We start from the raw sequence: 22,391 nt of genomic DNA on the forward strand, positions 1-22,391 counted from the left end.
AATAGGATGATGAACCAGGTAGATTTTAAGAAAATAAGGGAACTGGATGCCATAAAAAATGGATTAGTACAGAATTTTAATCCACGAGTCCTTGGGTTTTGATTTATGAATCACCTTAGAAGTGATCTCTTATCAGTTTATTCATCTACTTTCTATTGAGATCCTACCTCATTAGCTTCCTTCAAAGTATCAAATCATATAGACAGAAAGGTCAGAATTATCTGCTGTAATAAGGAAGTTTTGTTAAGGGCAAAAATAAAGTGCCTGTGTGTGTGTGTGTTAAAGTCACATTTTTTTTTTCCAGGCGCTGTCTTCAAATCCATTACTACTGAAATGATCAGAGCTCTGTGTTTCTGGAAGGCTCACTTAAAAATTCAATTTGTAGGGCAAAAGCTGGCATTCAATTTATTCAGTGAAGTCCATTGACCCAATAATGGCCCTATGACTTGTCCAGTGATACATTTTCTAAAAAAACATAAATGCATCAGGTCAGTGCTGTGGTGTCCACTTTCCACTCAAGCTCATAAGGTGAAGAGGAATCAGATTCACAAGGTTCCAGGAAATCCGACCTGGCAGAAAATCACCACTGATGGGTATATTTCACTGCTTACCTTTCACGGTTACGCTTGGCATACATATGTCCACATTGTGTGGTAAACAATCCACCTAAGCTGCTCCTTTCCACTGGTTCTTAATCTCTGTAGTTGAAAAAATAAAAATAAGAAGCTGCCTTGCACCAAAAACATGTTTTTCTTTTTCATCATGCAGATAGAAAATTCTGCATTTTCTCTTTTGGAGATATCTTCATGAATTAAGATTTGAAACTAATGTGTGTGAAGGCAGTATCAATAGCAACTTTTTTTTTGCTTATTTTTCTCTCCATAGGATCAACAGGACTGATGCAACACTAGGGTCACAGTGAAAGGAAACAAGCAAATTACCTAGTTAGGGTGGTGCATGCTTATGATGGTGAAAGCTTTCCAAATCATTCGGTTCCCTTCTTCAGTCGGGAAATCACAGGTCTTTACTCTGAGTTTCAAGTCTAACTGGGTTTAATATCTTACAGGAATTTCACCAATGATCTAAATGGTAACCTTCAGCTAAAATAATCTTTAAAATTCCACACTTATAATTTGGTGTAGTAACAGCCATGGAAATTTGTTATCTCTCTTGAACTAAATCCAAAAATAGCAAAGTAAGGATCAGACGACTGAAGTGGTAGTTTGATTTAATTTGGTCAGATACATGGAAAATAAAAACCAAACCAGAGTAACTGAATTTGTTCTCTTCGGACTTGCAAATGTGCCAGAGCTAAGTGTGTTGCTGTTTGTAGTATTTGCTGTCATTTACCTAATGACACTGGCCGGCAATCTCACAATAATTGTGATCGTAAAGCTGGATTCACGACTTCACTCCCCTATGTATTTTTTTCTTTGTAATTTGGCTCTGCTGGAAATCTGGTACGTTACAACCACCGTCCCTAAAATGATGGCCGATTTCCTGCAAGAGAAGAAAACAATTTCCTTTGCTGGTTGTTTTCTGCAAATATATTTTTTTATTTCTTTGAGTTCCTCGGAGTGTGTCCTCCTCGCAATGATGGCCTATGATCGTTATGTGGCAATATGCAGCCCCCTGCATTACACAGAAATTATGAACAACTGGCTATGTCTTCTGCTGGTGGCAACTTCAGGAGCCATTGGTTTTATGAATGGCTTGATTCAAACAGTGCTCATGTCGCACCTATCCTTCTGTGGACCTAACAATATTAATCATTTCATGTGTGATATCCTACCACTTGTGAAACTCTCTTGCTCTGATATTCATACCCATGAAGTTGTAGGAGTTATGGTCGGAGGGGCAGTGATTGTAAGCTCCTTCCTGTTAACACTGATATCATATTCTCGCATCATCTCCACCATCCTGAAACTCCACACCGCAGAAGGCAGGAGCAAAGCTTTTTCCACCTGCACTTCCCATCTGATTGTGGTAAGCATTTATTTTGGGACAATTATCTTTATGTACATACGACCTTCAGCACACGCCGCCTTGGATCAGAATAGAGTGGTTTCCTTATTTTACAGTGCTGTGACTCCTCTCTTAAATCCTCTCATTTACAGTTTTAGAAACAGAGATGTTCAGGAAGCAATTAAAAAAATACTGAAAAGCAGTGTGAGATTCTGAAAAGAAGTAAAATGAACTTGAGACTGCACTTAGCAGGAATTTTGCCACAGTTTTGTTCCTGTTTCTCTGTAAAAAATGGTCACAAATAATCCAAAGTCTTTATTCTCTAAGAAAATCTGTGCTTTTGTTCTAATTTTATTCTATTAGCAGCTATACATTTTATTATTTGTTCTTCAAAATATATAAAACAGAAGGTCAGAGTATTTTTTAAATTGAATAAAAATGACCAAATGTAATTTTCTCACTTTTGCTGTTAAATAAAACATGAAAACTCATTTGTCAAGGAATAATTGTGGTTATTTTTCAGATAAATCATTTTGGGTCTGGGTATTTGATGCGCTGAAATCCATCTTGACTCTTCATGTGAAAAGGAGATAGCAGAAGGGACAAATTATACTTCAACTCAAAGATATTTAGTAATTATCTTTTACAATTTTACTTGCTATTAGGCAAGAGATCACATTGGATTGCTAAAACATATGGGCAGGGGCTGTAAGACAAAATCCCACTCTAATCCCACATTAAAATGGAACTCCATCCATTTTAATGTGGTTTAGGGGTGAATTTCTTCTTTGCACCAAACAAGCGTGGGATCAGCAAGATCCAGATGTGTGCTCAGATACATAATGGGAACATAAGAACATGCCATGCTGGGTCAGACCAAGGGTCCATCAAGCCCAGCATCCTGTTTCCAACAGAGGCCAAAACCAGGCCATAAGAACCTGGAAGGAGCAGCTAGCAGGAAAAAGGAGCCAATACTACCTGCAAGTCTCTGGTGAGACTTCCTCGGGGTACTGTGTACAATTCTGGAGACCGCACCTTCAAAAGGATCTAAACCAGGAGGGAATCGATCCAAAGGGCAGCTACTCAGAGGTCTTCATCATAAAGCATATAGGGACAGACTTAAAGATCTAAACATGTTTACCCTTGAGCGGAGGCTCACAAACCTGTTCTGGGAGACCCACAGCCAGTCAGGTTTTCCGGGATATCCACAATGAATCTGCACGAGATAAAATCTGCGTGCTATGAAGACAGATTTTTGTCATGCAGATTCATTGTGGATATCCTGAAAAGCCTGGCTGGCTGGGTGCATCCAGGACAGGTTTGGGAACGTCTGCCCTAGACGAAAGGAGGGATATAGGTGATATGAAAGAGATGTTTAAATGCTTGTAAGAAATACTCGTACAAGAGCCTGGCAGGCCTTTTTCCAAAGAAAGGAGGATCTAGAGCAGGTGGTCATGGGAGGAGGGTGAAAGGGGTAGACTCAGGAGTAATCTAAATAAATATTACTTTACAGAAAGGGTGGTGGATGCATGGAACAGCCTCCCAGTAGAGGTGGTAGAGAGAAAGACAAGAATCCAAGAAAACATGGAGGAAGCGCAGAGAATGTGGGAGAGATAGGAAGGGATTATAAAACTGTGCAGGAGATGTGGATGGGAAGACTGGATGGGCATATGATATTTTTCTACCATTATGCTCTGTGTTTCTCTGTTTGTGTGTTTCATTTGACTCAGAATTAGACGTATTATACCAAAACGAAATTGATTGATTGATAAGATGGCATTGGCAAGTCATGTGTAACTGAAACACACTTTTGGAACATGAGCATTCTTTGTTTAAAGTTTTTATTTATAATACATTTTAAAGATATACTTCAAGAAAAACGAGATGACATTCACACAGTACAGATATAAACAATAAATACAAATCTATAAAAGAAATATCTAATTCCTATTAAGTCTATAGTTTCAAAGGAAGAGGAATTCCACAATCTAAAACAGTCCAACTATAGCAGGGAATAAATATAGAGGTACAGGTATCGTAAAAAAAAACTAAAAAGAGGGAAACTAAGAATGAAGACTATATCAAGGCGCAGACAAAGGAGGCAAGTTACACTTAGACTAGCCTAGCCTATCACTGAAAAATAAACTTTGTTGTCCAGGCTGAAAAAGCATACACAACACATTCTGATATTTAATGAGGCACTTCATTATAACTTTAAAACAAACAAGTTGAAGTTCTCTTGGTCTCAATAAAAGAAACTGTTTCCACATTTTTTTGTGTTACATCACGGGAAAAACTCTGGGACGTAACTTTTAAACAGGTGTGTGAGCACGCCAGGGGCTCTGCTATTTTATAATATATGCACATATACGGTATGTAAGCATGCTATAAAACAGGCTGAGTGTGCGCATATGTGCCCATAGTTATAAGAGGGTGCTTTCACGTGCGTGCAATTCCCATTTCCAAGGCGTAAGCGGGAGGATCTTAAAAGCCACGGCCCTAGCGCAATTGGCCTTTTTCCCAGTTCATTCCCAGTTCGCCCAGGTAAGAGATAGGAATTTTTAACACCCACTCTTTTGCCCTATTAACCCTGACCCTTAAAACCACCACTGATATTTGTATTTTTATTGGTTTTTGTTTCATGACTTACACGCCATCTATAGCAGAAGTAAAAATTATGTGATAGGGGCGCGTGCATGTAAGTATTTACGGGCTGGATTCTTTGAGAAATATAGGATTGCCCAGGCAACAACCATCCCAAGCCCACACCCTGCCTCTTTCTCAGAAGAATACGTTTCTGCGCATAGCGGGAGATTCACGTGTACGCGGGCGCCTTTAAAAATCCACTCGCCGCACGCCGGCCCCACTTGTGTATGTGTCTCCCAGTTTTGGCACATGCAGGGCTTTTAAAATTCACCTTTTAACTTTCAGCTTCAAAACATTTCCTCATGATGTTTAAAAGTAGTCTTAATATCCATTCCCGATTGGGTTGCGGAAGTAGTAAAACAATCAGTTTTGCTCGGGTTACCAATTTTTTCATCCATTGTCTCTAAAAGATCAGTCCAATTTAAACTATCATCATAAATTGGATAAATCAGGTTGAACATCTTCAGCTTTCCTCATTTTATATGGAGGAATATAATATGGCCTCACAACTGGGCATACTGACTGTGCAGGTACTTTTAATATCTCCACTAAATAACATTTAAACTACAGAGAAGCCTGCACAGAAACAAAGTATCGTTAATATCAGCCTCATACACTTCAGTTTTATGAGTCTGTCTTCACAATCTCTAATCTTAATTTCATCCAGCTCAGACCCTTGGATATTTACTGTCTCAAGTCTGGGTTTTTATCTACTATTAAGGATATTAGGGCTGTCCTAGAATCACAATATGGTAATATTAATATGCCTCAGATATCAATAAGTTTTGACTCTTGGTGTTTGGTATTCTGACAGTCCTATGGATGCCATTTTTATTCTTATCAAAAATAGTTATATCATTCGTACTCATGTGTTCACTGTTCTTAGTATGAAAGTATTTTTTGCACTGTATATGTGTTGATTATATGCTTGTTTTCCTCCTGTACATTGTATAGGATATAGGCAAATAACAAATGAAAATAAAGATAAAGACGAAGCATAAAGCCACTTGTTCTGAGATGAACTTTTGAACCAGGCTTGGGTAAATACTGGTAGATTTCCTTACAGATGATGACTTCTTAATCCAATGTTTTTCATCTGATTATGCAAGGCATCCCAATTCTTTCTAAACTTCACGTTCTTCATGTTTCAGCCTTTTCCCATGGAGCCAAACTTGGTACACATATGTAGTTCTTTCCCTGCTTTACTCTGGATCTTGTGTTTTCAAAGGGATGCAGTTCAGGTGAACTAACCTTACAAATCATGAATATGTAATCAATGTATCAACCCACAACGAAGTGTGGAACGATGAGCAAACACACTATATATAAACCAATCCAACTGGTTTGGATTGGATCAATGTATCAACACCACAATAAATGTGTGATCTGAAAGGGAGAATAATCAAGACATCTATTTTCAAAATGGCTTACATAAAGATGTGTCACTTTGGGGAAAATTTACAAATGTATGGCGGTACTGGAAAATGGAACTGGCTAGTTTGGTGCCATTGTGATATCAATTTGGTGCAGCTCGCAGGGAAGGCACCATTTTTAAAGAGTTATGGCAGGTGCAGGAGTGACTTGGCATTGCTCCTGTCCATTTCTCCTCGCCTGACCTCACCTTGAGTATTGTACGCAGTTCTGGTTGCCCCATCTCAAGATAGACAGAGTGTAAGTAGAAATGGGGCAGAGGAGGACAAGAAAAATGATAAAGGGGAAGACACATCTATCCTATGAGATTATGCAGGCTAGGGCTCTTGGAAATGAGATGGCTAAGAGGAGACATGATAGAAGTTTATAAAAATCAAGGAGGGTTATTTACCTTTTCAAATAATGCTAAAATAAAGGGATATTTGATGAAACTAGCAACCAGCAGATTCAAAACAAATTGTAGAAAGTATTTTTTCAGTCAGTGTTGCGGTCTCCGCCGCTTCCCCTTCGCTAAGTCTGAACAGTGCCTACCTCCGCTGCTGGAAACGCCGTGTTTCGCGTGGCTGGGACCCCGGCGGCGCTGCCTGCTCCACGTGGCGGCCGCCATTGCTTGCCCATCTACCCGCTGCCTCGCGCATGCGCGAGGATGCCCACTTTGTGCGCACAGCTCCCGGAAGTCTGGCCCCGCCTGCGCTGATGATGTCACGCCCTAAGCCCGATATAACCAGCGTCTGGACTCCTTCTCCTTGCCTTGCAATGAGGTTCACTACTGCCTAGTAGTTCTGAGTTGCACTTCGTCTGTTCTTCGCTCCTGACTTGACCTTTGGACTGCCTTTGACTCGCTTCAGCCTGCCGCCTGCCTCTGACCTTGGTTCGTTCCAGACTCCGCTTCAGCCTGCCGCCTGCCTCTGACCTTGGTTCATTCCCGACTTCGCTTCAGCCTGCTCCAGTCCACAGCCTGCTACAGACTCCATTCCAGCCTACAGCCTGCTTCAGTCCATAGCCTGCTACAGACTCCATTCCAGTCTACAGCCTGCTTCAGTCCACAGCCTGCTACAGACTCCATTCCAGCCTACAGCCTGCTTCAGTCCACAGCCTGCTACAGACTCCACTCCAGTCTTCAGCCTGCTTCAGTTCCAGCTTTCTACAGACTCTGTTTCAGTATCCGGTTAGCTACAGTTCCCGCTGCCGCCCGCTGCCCTGTCATCAGCTGGCCCTCGGCCTGTACAGCCGGTCCATGGACTATCTTATACTTTTGGACTTCCTATACTACAATCCAGGCCTAGGCCTTTCCTGCCACTGGACATTGAGCCTATTCCCCAAGTCTCAAGGTTCCAGGACCCTACGAGCTCCTCCTGGGGGGCTCCTGGTTCCCGGGTAAACATCGCCAGCCTGTGGCTCCGCCTCCCGGCCTACCCTGTCATCCTAGGTGGGCCGGCCCAAGGGTCCACTACCTCGCCTGCAGTATCCGACTGCAACAGTCAGTGTACTATCAAGCTGTAGAATCTGTTGTCAGAGATTGGGATGAAGGTGACTAGCATAGAGGGACTTAAAAGAGGTTTTGATAAGTTCCTGGAGGAAAATTCTATAAACATTATTAGCCAGGTAGGTTAAAGAAAGCTATTGCTATCCCTAAAAGTGAGTAACAGTATTTAGATCTACTTACAATGATCAATGATTGATCACAAATAGAGCTAATAAACTAAAATATTTGTTATTAACAAGTATGTACAGTTAACGTCCCCAGTTGTTCCTCCATTATTTTGTATATGGGGAAATAGATTATCCCTTAAAAGTGATGCAAAATGATATAGTCAGAATAAAATAATTCAAAGTAACTATGTAATGAAATGAATTATTACCAAGGCTATCTATCCTCCTGAATTTGTATTTAAGAATGCTACTTATATACTTAAAGTGAACTTTGAAACCATTGTATAGGGCATTATTCATTAATACAATACATAATGATACAATTGCATATTTTAATTGATGTTTATATGTGTAGCAGGATTAGTTAGTAATGAATCCCTTTTGGTTACGTCCCAGGAGTCATATGCAATTATACCTCTGAAACATCCTAATAAAAGACACAATCTAGGCATGCATGCAGTATTGTTCAGGTGTCGCAGAAAGTATCAACACATATAGAGCTCAATGATTTAGTACTAACTTCTGAATTCCAGAACCACAGGGTGCTGAGAAGGTCTTCCCTTTCTATTGGTAAGACAAATAAACTATTTATCTTCTGCATATTGCACTTTCTAATTATACCTAAGAATTTCTAGACTTGTAGATTACTATAGCAACTAAAATCTATGGATTGATCATATTGATGTTATAAAAAAGAGGCAGGGAAGAATCATAGAATATTCTTATCAAATGGATTGCTTCCCAGAAACTCTAAACTTCTTAATCCATGCTAATAACCTAGGTCCTAGGTCCTAGAATTGAGCAGCAAATTATTCAATGCAGTTGCATGAGCATATTTTAGTAACTTTAACATCTGATTTTTTAGGTTAAAAAAGGCTGATTGCTGAACTGGTACCTCATAATGTAGGAAGACTTAACCATGATATAAATTAATTAGGGATGTGCATAGATTTTTTTTTTGTGTGTGCCATTTTTTTTCGGGTTTTTTGTGCTTAATTTCATTTTTTAAATGGTTCAGGGGTGTTTTTTCATGTTTCCCTAATTTCAGACTTAGTGGGCACTAACTATAGTTAGTGTGTGCTAACATTTAGTTAGCGCACACTAAGTCCCCATTAGTGTGCACTAAGCCCCATTAGTGTGCACTAACTCAAAATACTAATTATACAAAATTTTGTCTTTTTTTTTTTTTTTCATTTCAGGGCGCTCTTGAAACAAGACAAAATAGAAAATTTTGTTGCCATTGTCTATTTCATCTAAAATGAATGCACACCCCTATAAATTATAGGAACCAGAGATGCAGCAGGTGAGATGGAAGTGGAAATGCGAGAATGAAAGTAGAAGGTTGGGTGAATGGAGTTAGATATCCAAGAGAGGGAAAAGTCAGGAGAGATTAGAACTATATGAATCCAAACTTTATAATCTATGGGCTATGATATGTGAGTCATTTGAGTAGCGATACTTGGGTGGTGATGGTATCCTATCCTATGACTTGTGATTTGTAGTTTATGGCCTATGGTTTAGGATTATTTTTGGGGAGTTTTTCAATGACTAACTCCTTAAATAACAGATTTGCTGGATTCTTTTAAAGCAGATATGTGGAAACTACAAGGCAGTGGGGTTGAAGTATAACTTATTTGGCTTCTGTGGTACTTAAAGTCAACACTAAAGATAAACAGGAAGAACCGATTACAAAATAAGGAAAAAGCTAGGCAGGAAGACTGAAATGAAAAAAAAAACTATGGGAGTTTTCTTTTCTTAAATCCAAGCTTTAAAATATAATGAAAGCTTTCTTACCATTCTAGAAAAATATCTTAAAAATTCTAGGGTCATCTGAAAGACTAGTTTATTCTTTTAATTGAAAAATAATTATATATAGCCTGTCACATAACATCTCCTCTCTATCCATAAAACCTACCAGAGGTTAAACTCTTGGCCAACAGAAGGTCCCAACAAGCACTGTGCAGGCTTTGTCTGTACCTGTGTATATGACCTGTCCAGGTAACCTACTACCAGCTGAGTTCCTGTTTGTCTCTGGAATGTTTCCTGCCCATAAGCTATTTTCAGATGTTTTTTTGGGAAAAATAGAACCCTGCAATGCCTCAGGGTCACACAATTCCAAGAAGGGCACTCACAGACCACACACTCAAAAATTCTGGAATCGTTTAGCAATTTACAATGATCAATGATTCATCACAAATAGAGCTAATAAACTAAAATATTTGTTATTAACAAGGATGTACAGTGAATGCAAAAAGATTAAAAAGTGCATGTATTTAGATGGGGAAAGAACATATATTTTTACTGTAATACTACAGGTACACTTAATTTTTCTAGAGAGTTAAACATTGTGCCTTTTTTTTTTCATATCACTGTTATATTTCCTGTAAGGCTTAGCAACTGAAACCTCTGTTTTATACACTCTCAAATATAATCAACATTTTAACTGATTTATTTCTTGACTTTTTTTTTTCCCTCTGATAGGTTTATTACAAGCAATACACCATCTTGATGTTATACCCTCAGATTCTCTGACTTCCACTGACATAGAAAAAGGAACGACTTACAGCACAATATAAAGATCAAGGATTCCTGTAGCTTGCCAGTCTCCAAGATGAGATGTTACTTTTAAACCATGGTGACAAATTTCTCGCTTGAGGTTGAATTGATATATTTGATATAATTTGTTATGATTCTTAAATTATTCCAAAAATAACAATACAGAGCCTTTAAAACTCACATTCTTATTTTGCAGTATATTATTTTTAGCTCTTAAAATTCATGGAAAATACAAACCAAACCAGAGTAATTGAATTTGTTTTCCTTGGACTTGTAGATACTCCATTACTAAATGCATTACTCTTTCTGATCTTTGCTGTTATTTACCTGATGACTCTTGCTGGCAATGCAACCATTATTGTGATTATAAGGTTGAATTCATGTCTTCATTCCCCCATGTACTTTTTCCTTTCTTTTTTGGCATTGGTGGAAATCTGGTACACTACAACTACTGTCCCCAAAATGTTGGCCAACTTCTTGCAAGAAAGCAAAACTATTTCCTTTGTTGGTTGTTTGACGCAGTTATATTTCTTTGTTTCTTTGGGAAGCACAGAGTGCATTCTCCTTGCTGTCATGGCCTATGATCGGTATGTGGCTATATGTAGCCCTCTGCACTATTCAGTCATTATGAACCTTTGGGTTTGTCTTCGACTCTCAGGCATTTCAGGATTCATTGGTTTTATGATTGGCTTGATACACACCATACTTACATCACAGCTAACCTTCTGTAAGACTAATATAATTAATCATTTCATCTGTGATATTCCCCCACTGTTGAAGCTCTCCTGCTCTGACACATATGTCAATGAAATGGTACTTTCCATACTTGGTGGATCTGAGATTCTTGGATCCTTTTTGCTGACTTTGGTATCATATGGTTATATCATCACTACCATCCTGAAGATCCGCACTGCAGAAGGCAGACGCAAAGCCTTCTCCACCTGCACCTCTCACTTGACCGTGGTTAGTATATTTTTTGGGACAGTCACATATATATATATGCACCCCACATCAAAGTATATTCTAGACCAAGATAGAGTGGTCTTCATCATCTATAGCACTGTGACTCCCCTTATAAATCCTTTCATCTATTGCTTCAGAAACAGAGATGTGCAGGGTGTTTTTAGAAAAGTTTTGAAAAACAGAGTCAGATTTTGAAAACATTTTCTTGTCAAGGTAGAGTGCAATCTACTTAGGCCTTTTATTCTTCTTTTTTAATTTTTGGCTTTGAAAGAGCCCTCTAAATCATGACATACTAGGTAAATTACAAACCAATGTAACGGATCCCTGTCCCCCAAAACTTACAAGGTAGAGTTCATTGTAAGAAATATTTTTCCTATAGACATACGATAAATGAGAAGGACCCTTCTTACAACCTGTCCTAAATGGGGAAGCAGTGGTAAAGGGAGCTGTAGGAAATTTTCATATAGTAAAGACAATGAGAATCGGACGATCAGAAGAAGCCCTTTATTTCAATGCCCGACTCTGGCCGAGTTTCGCTCATAGAGCTGCCTCAGGGGCAATTCAATTAGCAGGACTTAAAATATGCCTGCAGGGCTGCTGTCACACTGTCACAATGTCACAATATCATTAGTGTCTGCAAAACACTCTGACATTCCTTCTGCTAGTGTCATATGCATTTAAGTGGGTAATTGACTCACTGAAATTTGCATTCTTCAAATGTGGGAAATGTTTATGCAGTTTCCATAGCATTAGCACTTGTTGCTGTGGCATTTATGTGGACATGTTGAAGTGAGGGGAAGAAAAACAATATTGCATGTATTTAATTTTCAATTGCATGTGAGCTATTTTCCACCATCTCTGTCACTGGTTCAAAATATATGCAGCCTTTAGTGCACGTATTATGCACTTGCTTATTTTCAAAAATAATATACATGTGTACATTTGTATAAATTATGTACAGTAAAAGAGCATCTTGAAATTGCATCTACTGTATATGTACTAAAGTATATCAAGCACTACTTATATGCAAGTTGGTGATGTGGATTATTTATCAATGGTAACGCTTACATGCATGAAAAATGCCTAATAAGCAAAAAATAAAAATGAAGAATTGAAAATGACCATCATTCCTTCCAAGCTTTGTGAAAGTTTCCCCACTCAAAATACCTTGGGCCTTCTGGGCCCACAAGCAACATCAAACCCCCTTCACCCCTCATACCTCAGGCTTTATGGGTTCACTAGTCCACTTCATGTAATTTGACATTTAGTTCAGAGAATTAGTAGTGCCAATTCAATTTTGGCTCCACTGCCAGTCGGAGGGAATCCAATTTCCTTTCAGGCAATAACCATGCTGAATCTCCAGGTATCGGACAATGTGCATTTACTCACATCTCCCAAATCAGAGTTCCTGATCATGAAAGACGTTCTTTGACCATTCTGATGTAAAGGATATATGGATAACTATTAGGGAAGAGGATAGGGAAGAGACAAGTAGAGAAGAAGAGTTGATAGGAAATGAAGAAATGGGGCAAGGCATCCATAAAAGGTCTATTTTGAAGTCTCTCACCACTAACATGTATTTCTAATTAGAGCTAATAGCCCTGCCTAGTCTCATACCAATCCATCGTACCTCTTAAATGGGCAATTGCCTCTCAGAATTTCGAACACCAACACAAGTCAGTTAAACTGAAAATATAAAAAATTTGGAGGCCAGGATAGCTTTAATAGCAAAGACACTACAGGAGCACATCATGGGTTGCGATGTTAACTATTCTCAGTGCTCCTGATCATGAAAGATGATTACTGTCTATTCTGGAAAAAGGAGGAAATTATCTTGTTTTTTTCATCTATAGCTATGTGTTAGCATTAAGAAAAAGCAGAAGGGGAATCCTGTGGTCAGCATGTAAGATTGGCTGACAAAGATTGCTCGCTGTATACCTTTTCTACTCTCTACAACAAAAGAACCATGGGCAGCAAGAGAAGTGATCATTCATATGTCTAAACTCATACCCCTATCCCCAATGCAAAATCTGGAAAAATAAAGAAAATAACATTTTGAATTGGTGTATTTTGTCTTTGTTTTATGTGGAGGTGCTGTCACATGTGGTGGGAGCATGCAATGTCTTGCTAATAATTTTAATGCATTTTGAGAATTATAGATGATATTGAGAGCAGGATTGCTTAACAATTTATGTATTTATTCATTTTATTTAAACAATTTCTTACCCGTCATTCTGCAGTTCAGGGCGGGGTACAATAATAATTAAAACCATGAAACAAATTACAAGATAAGTACAGGTCTCCAAAGACCACAAAAGAATCTTATAGAAGGATCAATTATGTGCACAATGTTCCATCTGGAAAAGATATGTCTTCAAAACCTTCTGAAAAAATGGAAAATTTTATATTGTTCATTCTTCTGAAGGGAGGGAATTCCAGAGCAATGGCCCACCACCGAGGTGAGACTAACTGGCCTGTGGTTTTCAGCCTCCTCTCTGCTCCCAGTCGTGAAGTGGAACTACTACCACTCTTATCCAATTACCGAGCACCACTCCCATTTCCAGGGATCTATTGAGCAGGTCACTCAGCGGACCCACCAGCACATCTCAGAGCTCTCTCAGTATCCTGGGATGAACCTCATCAGACCCCATGGCTTTGTCCACTTTCAGTTTTCCTAGCTCTTCCCATACGTTCTCTTCTGTAGACATAGTTTTGTTTACTCCACCCCCATTCACAGTCTTAATTAGCGACGGTCCTTCTACAGAGTCTTCTTTAGTAAACACCGCACTGAAGTATTTGTTTAATACTTCCGCCATTTCTTCATCTTTCTCCACACATTGATCCTTGTCACCTTTCAGCTTCACTATACCACTATGAACCTTTCTCGTTTCTCTGAAGTATCTGAAAAATGTTTTGTCACCACACTTTACTTCTTTGGCAATCCTTTCTTCTACCTGACCTACTTTCTTGATTATTTTCTTTGTCTCCCTCAGTTTTACCAGATATTCTTCCTTGTGTTCCTCTTTTTGGGATCCTTTATATTTCTTGAATGCTGTTCTTTTTGCGTTTATTTTTTCAGCCACCTCCTTTGAGAACCAGATTGGTTTCTTATTTCTCTTACTTTTGTTTATTTTTCTAACCTATAGTTTTGTTGCCTTTGTAATTGCTCCTTTTAGTTTGGCCCATTGTTGTTCTACCTCTCCCATTGTCTCCCAGTCCTCTAGTTCTATCTCCAGGCTCATCCCCATTTTGACAAAGTCTGTATTTTTGAAATTCAAAGCTCAGGTCTTCATGTGTCTTCTCTGTACCATATTTGCGATGTCAAACCATACCTTTTGATGATCACTGGTGCTGAAGTGGGCACCTACCAGAACATTAGAGACATTATCCCCAATAGTGAGTTACTAGATTGAATAAAACTCCCTCCCTCATTGGTTCCATTACCATTTATTTGAACTGAGCCCCTTACAGGGCATCCACTATCTCTATACTTCTCGTAAATTATGCTGAAGGGATTCTCTAGTCTACGTCTAGCAGATTAAAGTCTCCAGATCTAAAGTCTCCAGATCAACACTTCTCCTTTCTTTCCCACCTTTTGGATGTCTTTGAATAGATCTCTGTCTAGTTCTTCCATTTGAGTTGGAGGCCTGTACACCACTCCAGTAAAAATGGATGCAACATAATCTTTTGTTAGGATGGCCCATAATGCTTCTTCTCTACCCCACATTCCTTCCAGTTCAGTTGCTTGGATATTGTTTTTGATGTAAAGAGCTACTCTTCCACCTTTTCTGTCCTCTGTCCTTCCTTAACAAGTTAAAGCTTGGTATGGCCACATCCCAGTCATGAGAATCCATGAACCATGTCTCCATAACGGCCTAGGGTGTTACCTGGGTTGAAACAGGCCAGTGCTGTCTCTACACTGCGGATGGTTCCAGTAGTCCCTGCTGCTGATACTGAAGAACATATGCAACTTGGTCACGGTTGCTTGACCTCCAAAGAGAGAAGATTTCAGAAGAAGCGCGGCCTTTGCATGTACTGTGGTCAGCCCGGCCATAATGTCTCCAGCTGCTCCATTATCTGGAAAACGGACGGGCCTAAGTCCTGCAGGAGGACTGTTCTTAGGCCATACCGTGACATCTCCTCCGCTCTCTCTCTCAGTCTCTTTGACCTACGGACCGATCACGGTTCAGACTCCTGCCCTAGTGGACTCAGGGGCAGGAGATAACTTCATTCTCAGATGTCTAATGGAAGACCTGAGGAGTCCCCTCATCAAATTAGAAGATCCACTATTGTATTACGAATTGGCTTTGGACGTTCCCAACTTCGCTACTTCCACTGAAGATCTCAGTGACGTCCCCAGCAGCTCATCCATCGCTGCTGATATCTACAACAACATACTCAGTGAATTTCTTCCAAGATTCAAGATCTAACTGTCATCAATGCAGAAGATGACTTAGAATACAAAGTTGAAAAAGTTCTGCACGTTCGTAAAAGAGGCAAGACTTTTGAATACCTTCTAAAATGGGAAGGTTTCGGCCCCGAAGAAAACTCTTGGGAGCTTCAGACCAATATCCTGGACAAAGAGATGCTTCATCAGTTCCACCTTGTGCACCCTTCAAAACCTAAGCCTGGTACCTGAAGAGGAAATCACCCTTTGAAGGGGGGTACTGTTGTGTCCGTCGGTTCCCGATGCCCTCTCTCCGCCCTCCTTACTTCTTTGGCGCCTCCCGCTTCGTCCGCAGGAAGATTGGCTGCCGCGGCGTTCTTCTGCTGAAGTCCTCCAGCATCCCCGGACCGGCTGGACGCTGCAAACCACCATGTTTCCTGGAGGCCTAGCGGCGCGCGCGTGGCACGGCCCTGACTGAAGTACCGGCGATGGCGCGAACCTTGGGGGCGTCCCCCGAAAATGATGTCACCCGCGACGGATATATAAGGTCTTGGAATTTGCTAACAAATTGAGTTAGCAAGGGTTTTGCTACCTAAGCTACTCTGCCTCTTCGGACTTACTAGGGGTACCCACTCCTCGGGGCCTCGCTTTCTCCTTTGTTTTTCAGGTGACAGTCTGGAACCGGTACTCGCTCCTCGAGGGCCCTCGTTCCCAGACTGATTCGGTACTCTCTTCTGCCTGGAAGTCATCACTGCCAACTACATCAGTGAGGTACCATCGCTCTCTCAGAGCTTTCCCTGGAACCAGGTACTCGCTCCTCAAGGGCCTATGCATTCCATCTCCTGGGATTCTATGAGACATTGTGTGAGTGTTATCATCTGGTTCAGTTCATGAACTCTACATACCCTGCCTACTCACTATATTTCAGTTTCTCTACAGCTCAGCCTACAGGGATCACTGTTCCAGTATCTGAGGGACTACAGCCCAGCCGGGCATTCCAGCTCACTACTGTCACCTCTGGTGGTTCAGTATACTGTCTAATAAAAGAACTAGTGTGTGTCTGTCTCCTTACTCTGAGCCTGACCAGTGGTCCCTCTCGAGATCTTACCCTGGGGGCGTGGTCATCTGCCACCGGTCCAAGGATCTACCCACAACTCTCCTAATAACAACAGATTGCTAACTACAAGCAGACTGTTAACTCCGAACTGAACAGAGCCATGCTCTCTCACATATGCAGGCAGACACACAGAGCCATGCTCCCTCACTTTCACACATACACAAGACAGAACCATGCTCCCTCTCTCACACATGCAGGAAGATACACAGAACCATGCTCCCTCTCTCACACACTGGCAGACACACAGAGCCATGCTCCTTCCTAGGGATGTGAATCGTTTTTCAACGATTAAAATTATCGTCCGATAATGTTTATATCGTCTTAAATCGTTATAGAACACGATACAATAGAAATTCTAACGATTTATCGTTAAAAATCGTTAAATCGTGTTAGTGCGCACTAACTCGAGTTAGTGCGCACTAACTCCCCGTTAGTGCGCACTAACTTGATTTAGTGCGCACTAACTGAAAATGATACAAATAAACACTTTCCAGGTCACTGAAGGTCAGTTAGGAATGAATATGTGTTCCTATTGGCTGGCTGCCCTCTTATCTATTGATATTACCAAGGTTACCACTGAGGTGATGGTTGGGGGGATGGGAAATGGAACTGGAAACTAACAAACACCAACAGAAAATGAAACAAAGTGTTCACACTTCCCAGGTCAGTAAAGGTCACTTAGGAATGAATATGTATGTATGTATTCCTATTGGCTGGCTGTGCTCTTATCTACTGATGTTACCAATATGGTTGGGGGGATGTGAAATGGAAACAGTTGGAAGCTTGACAAAAAAAGTAATGTAATGATCAGCACTCACGTGACTAGAACTTGTTTGTTTATTATTTTTGTTAGCAGGCACCTGAAATGCTAGTGCATGTTGAATTTGCCAATCACTGTGCATTTTAGAAAGGTGGTCCTGGCTGGAACTGTACACAGTTCAAATATATGTAATTGATTGTTGGTAAGTGTATTTTTTAAGTAGCCACACTGGCACCAGTATGTTTACTTTTCCTCCTACTTAACTCACTAGCTCAGCTTTGTAAGAAGGGCTTCTCTGCTTGTGTGTTGTTTTTGTTTGGTGTGAGGAGAGCAGAAACATCAGATCTTTATTCAATCTACTACAGTCATCTCTTACAGTGCCCTATCCCTATTAATACCAGGAGTGTTGTGATCTTCCTGCACACAGTGCCCTAACCCTGATACCAGTCTGAGACAGCTCCCTCCCTGCATTACTAGTGAGAGGCTGGCTTCACAGACAGGGGGGCGCTGCCTGACCCTCACTCCTGACTTCCCCCATGTCCCAGCTAGTGAATGGTGTGTGGGTGAGGGGGGGGGGAGGATGGTGAAGTCTGAGACAGCTCCCTCCCTGCATTACTAGTGAGAGGCTGGCTTCACAGACAGGGGGGAGCTGCCTGACCCTCACTCCTGACTTCCCCCATGTCCCAGCTAGTGAATGGTGTGTGGCTGAGGGGGGGGGGGGTGGATGGTGAAGTCTGAGACAGCTCCCTCCCTGCATTACTAGTGAGAGGCTGGCTTCACAGACAGGGGGGAGCTGCCTGACCCTCACTCCTGACTTCCCCCATGTCCCAGCTAGTGAATGGTGTGTGGATGAGGGGGGGGGGGGAGGATGGTGAAGTCTGAGACAGCTCCCTCCCTGCATTACTAGTGAGAGGCTGGCTTCGCAGACAGGGGGGAGCTGCCTGACCCTCACTCCTGACTTCCCCCATGTCCCAGCTAGTGAATGGTGTGTGGGTGAGGGGGGGGGGGGGGGGGAGGATGGTGAAGTCTGAGACAGCTCCCTCCCTGCATTACTAGTGAGAGGCTGGCTTCACAGACAGGGGGGAGCTGCCTGACCCTCACTCCTGACTTCCCCCATGTCCCAGCTAGTGAATGGTGTGTGGGTGAGGGGGGGGGAGGATGGTGAAGTCTGAGACAGCTCCCTCCCTGCATTACTAGTGAGAGGCTGGCTTCGCAGACAGGGGGGAGCTGCCTGACCCTCACTCCTGACTTCCCCCATGTCCCAGCTAGTGAATGGTGTGTGGGTGAGGGGGGGGGGGGGAGGATGGTGAAGTCTGAGACAGCTCCCTCCCTGCATTACTAGTGAGAGGCTGGCTTCACAGACAGGGGGGAGCTGCCTGACCCTCACTCCTGACTTCCCCCATGTCCCAGCTAGTGAATGGTGTGTGGGTGAGGGGGGGTGGGGGGAGGATGGTGAAGTCTGAGACAGCTCCCTCCCTGCATTACTAGTGAGAGGCTGGCTTCACAGACAGGGGGGAGCTGCCTGTCCCTCACTCCTGACTTCCCCCATGTCCCAGCTAGTGAATGGTTTGTGGCTGAGGGGGGGGGGGGGTGGATGGTGAAGTCTGAGACAGCTCCCTCCCTGCATTACTAGTGAGAGGCTGGCTTCACAGACAGGGGGGAGCTGCCTGACCCTCACTCCTGACTTCCCCCATGTCCCAGCTAGTGAATGGTGTGTGGGTGAGGGGGGGGGGGGGGAGGATGGTGAAGTCTGAGACAGCTCCCTCCCTGCATTACTAGTGAGAGGCTGGCTTCACAGACAGGGGGGAGCTGCCTGACCCTCACTCCTGACTTCCCCCATGTCCCAGCTAGTGAATGGTGTGTGGGTGAGGGGGGGGGGAGGATGGTGAAGTCTGAGACAGCTCCCTCCCTGCATTACTAGTGAGAGGCTGGCTTCACAGACAGGGGGGAGCTGCCTGTCCCTCACTCCTGACTTCCCCCATGTCCCAGCTAGTGAATGGTGTGTGGGTGAGGGGGGGGGGTGGATGGTGAAGTCTGAGACAGCTCCCTCCCTGCATTACTAGTGAGAGGCTGGCTTCACAGACAGGGGGGAGCTGCCTGACCCTCACTCCTGACTTCCCCCATGTCCCAGCTAGTGAATGGTGTGTGGGTAAGGGGGGGGGGGGGAGGATGGTGAAGTCTGAGACATCTCCCTCCCTGCATTACTAGTGAGAGGCTGGCTTCACAGACAGGGGGGAGCTGCCTGACCCTCACTCCTCCGGGGTATTGTGATCTTCCTGCACACAGTGCCCTATCCCTGATACCAGGGGTGTTGTGATCTTCCTGCATGCAGTGCCCTATCCCTATTAATACCAGGAGTGTTGTGATCTTCCTGCATGCAGTGCCCTATCCCTATTAATACCAGGAGTGTTGTGATCTTCCTGCATGCAGTGCCCTATCCCTGATATCGGGATGTGTGCAAGAAGATCACAACACCCCCGGTATCAGGAATAGGGCACTGTGTGCAGGAAGATCACAACACCCCCAGTATCAGGAATAGGGCACTGTGTGCAGGAAGATCACAACACCCCTGGTAATAGGGATAGGGCACTGTGTGCAGGAAGATCACAACACTCCTGGTATTAATAGGGATAGGGCACTGTGTGCAGGAAGATCACAATACCCCTGGTATCAGGGTTAGGGCACAAGTTCTAGTCACATTGACTGATCACATTACTTGTTTTGTCAAGCTACCAACTGTTTCCATTTCCCATCCCCCATATACTGTCAGTAGGAAACTTGGTAACATGAATAAATAAGAGGGCAGCCAATAGGAATACATATTCATTCCTAAACTGACCTTAACTGACCTGAAAAGTGTCAAATTGTATCATTTTCAGTTAGTGCGCACTAACTCCCAGTTAGTGCGCACTAACTCGAGTTAGTGCGCACTAATCGGAAAAAACGATTTTTAACGATTTTTTAACTAAAAAATCGTGCCTAAGACGATTTTCTTGCCCTGCCACACGATTTCTATCGTTAAGACGATATGGAAAACGATTCACATCCCTACTCCTTCCCTTTCACACATACTCAAGACAGAACCATGCTGCTCTCTTTCTTTCACACACACACAGAAAACCATGCTCTCTCTTTCTGATGATTGTGCCTCTGCTTTTTCTTTCCCCTGCTTGCAGCCACAGCTTCTGCCCCGCTGGCCTGGGCTCTGGCAGTGGTCCATAGCCTCCCTTTACATTTTTTGGCCCTGCTGGTTGGGCTCCGGTGGCAGTCTGCGGTTTTCCTCTTCCTTATTCCCCCCCCCCCTCCCACACCCATCTTCTTTATTTCTGCTCTGGCAGTGGCCTTCAAATTCAGAAGCAGAATTCAAGGAGAATCATTGGGAGTGTTTGCCACCACCACTGCCATGGTGTTGGGAGGAGGAAGAGCACCCGGAGTGAGCAAGGAGCATGTCGCAAGGACACACTGCCATGATGCTAGTTGAGAAGAGAGGGGAAATTGGCTCCACACTGCTGTAGCCGTCCCTGTAATAAAAATGTTACGTTTCTGTTCTCTAACAAGAACTACTGCAGGCTGGCACTGGTTTCAGCGGCTCCCTAGGCATGGGACCGCCATTAGGGGTGTGCATTCGTTTTGAACATAAATGTAAAACGCTACTTATTTTTTTTTTTTAACTTAAAAAAGTGATGAGACATAAACGATCGGATTTCCAACTTATTCAACATAGCTATGTTGAATAAGTTGGAAATCGCGATTGTTGATCCAAAATAAACATTTAAACCCCTCACCTTCCTTAATCCCCCCCCAAAGACTTACCACAACTCCCTGGTGATCCAGCGAGGAGTGAGGATGCCATTTCTGAAATCCTTTGCGAGGAGCACGTGACGTCGGCGCCACGTCGGAGTGACGCGGCGTCACGTGATTCCCCGCAGGTTCGCGCCGGAACGCTCGTTCGGCCCAAAAGGAACTTTTGGCCAGCTTGGGGGGGTCAGGAGGCCCCCCAAGCTGGCCAAAAGTTCCTTTTGGGCCGAACGAGGATCCCGGAATGTCCATATGTCCATATGTCCCCTTTGGACATATGGACATATGAACTTAAACTTTTGCTCTGCACATCCCTAACCGCCATGACCAACAGCAACCCACGTGACTGGCTGGACCGGCCCACTGGGGCATGCCCAAAGCCCCGAAAGGCCAATCCGCCCCTGGGTACCAAGAGTTGTTCAAAAGCCTCGTCCTCAAGATTCTACTTTGTTACTCGGTATACTAAGTCCTTCTTCAATATAAAGAAAGAGGAATTTGGGATTTGGCCTTCAGCGACAGAGAATAACTCTTGATCTATGACTTTTATATATTCCTGGGCAAACTTTAGGGTTTCATTATCTCTTTGGGCCCCATCTAAAGTCATAAAGTAGGTAATAATATAAAGCTCAATGATTTGGTATCAACTTCTGCATCTCATAAGCATAGGATGTAGGCTCTGAAATAGTGAAATAGGTCGATATGCTCACATAGCACAACCTCAGTTTATTGACCTCTTTAAAGGACACCACTGTATACTAAGATTCCACCCAGCATTGGATAATAATTATTTCTGTTTACCCAGGAATGACCACAATCAATAATAGGAGTTAATGACGCTACAGAAAACTGGGGGCCTCGTTCACTAAGTTTGTTCCTCCATTATTGTGTCTACAGGCAAATAGCATAGACCCTAAATGTGAAGAAAAATTACATAGTTAGAATAAAGTAAATCAATGAAACTAGTAATAAAATAAACTATTACCAAGACAATCTATCTCTTTGTGTTTGTATTTAAGATAACTTTTTATGTACTTAAAGTGAACTTTAAAAAACCTTGTATAGGGCATTATTCATTAATACAATATATAGTGATATAGTTTTATGTTTTAATTGAT

At 42.5% G+C, this 22,391-nt stretch overlaps 1 protein-coding gene across 1 annotated transcript; it reads left to right on the plus strand.

The window, feature by feature from the left end:
• The first annotated feature begins 1,245 nt into the window (after window positions 1-1,245).
• Window positions 1,246-11,409, plus strand: LOC115077324 (olfactory receptor 1009-like). Its single transcript, XM_029579616.1, has 2 exons — window positions 1,246-2,169; window positions 10,462-11,409. The coding sequence occupies exons 1-2, from the start codon at window positions 1,246-1,248 to the stop codon at window positions 11,407-11,409; spliced, it is 1,872 nt and encodes a 623-aa protein (XP_029435476.1).
• The last annotated feature ends 10,982 nt before the right edge of the window (window positions 11,410-22,391 follow it).

The sequence above is a fragment of the Rhinatrema bivittatum genome, chromosome 16, assembly GCF_901001135.1.
Source record: "Rhinatrema bivittatum chromosome 16, aRhiBiv1.1, whole genome shotgun sequence".
NCBI classification, from domain to species: Eukaryota; Metazoa; Chordata; class Amphibia; order Gymnophiona; family Rhinatrematidae; genus Rhinatrema; species Rhinatrema bivittatum.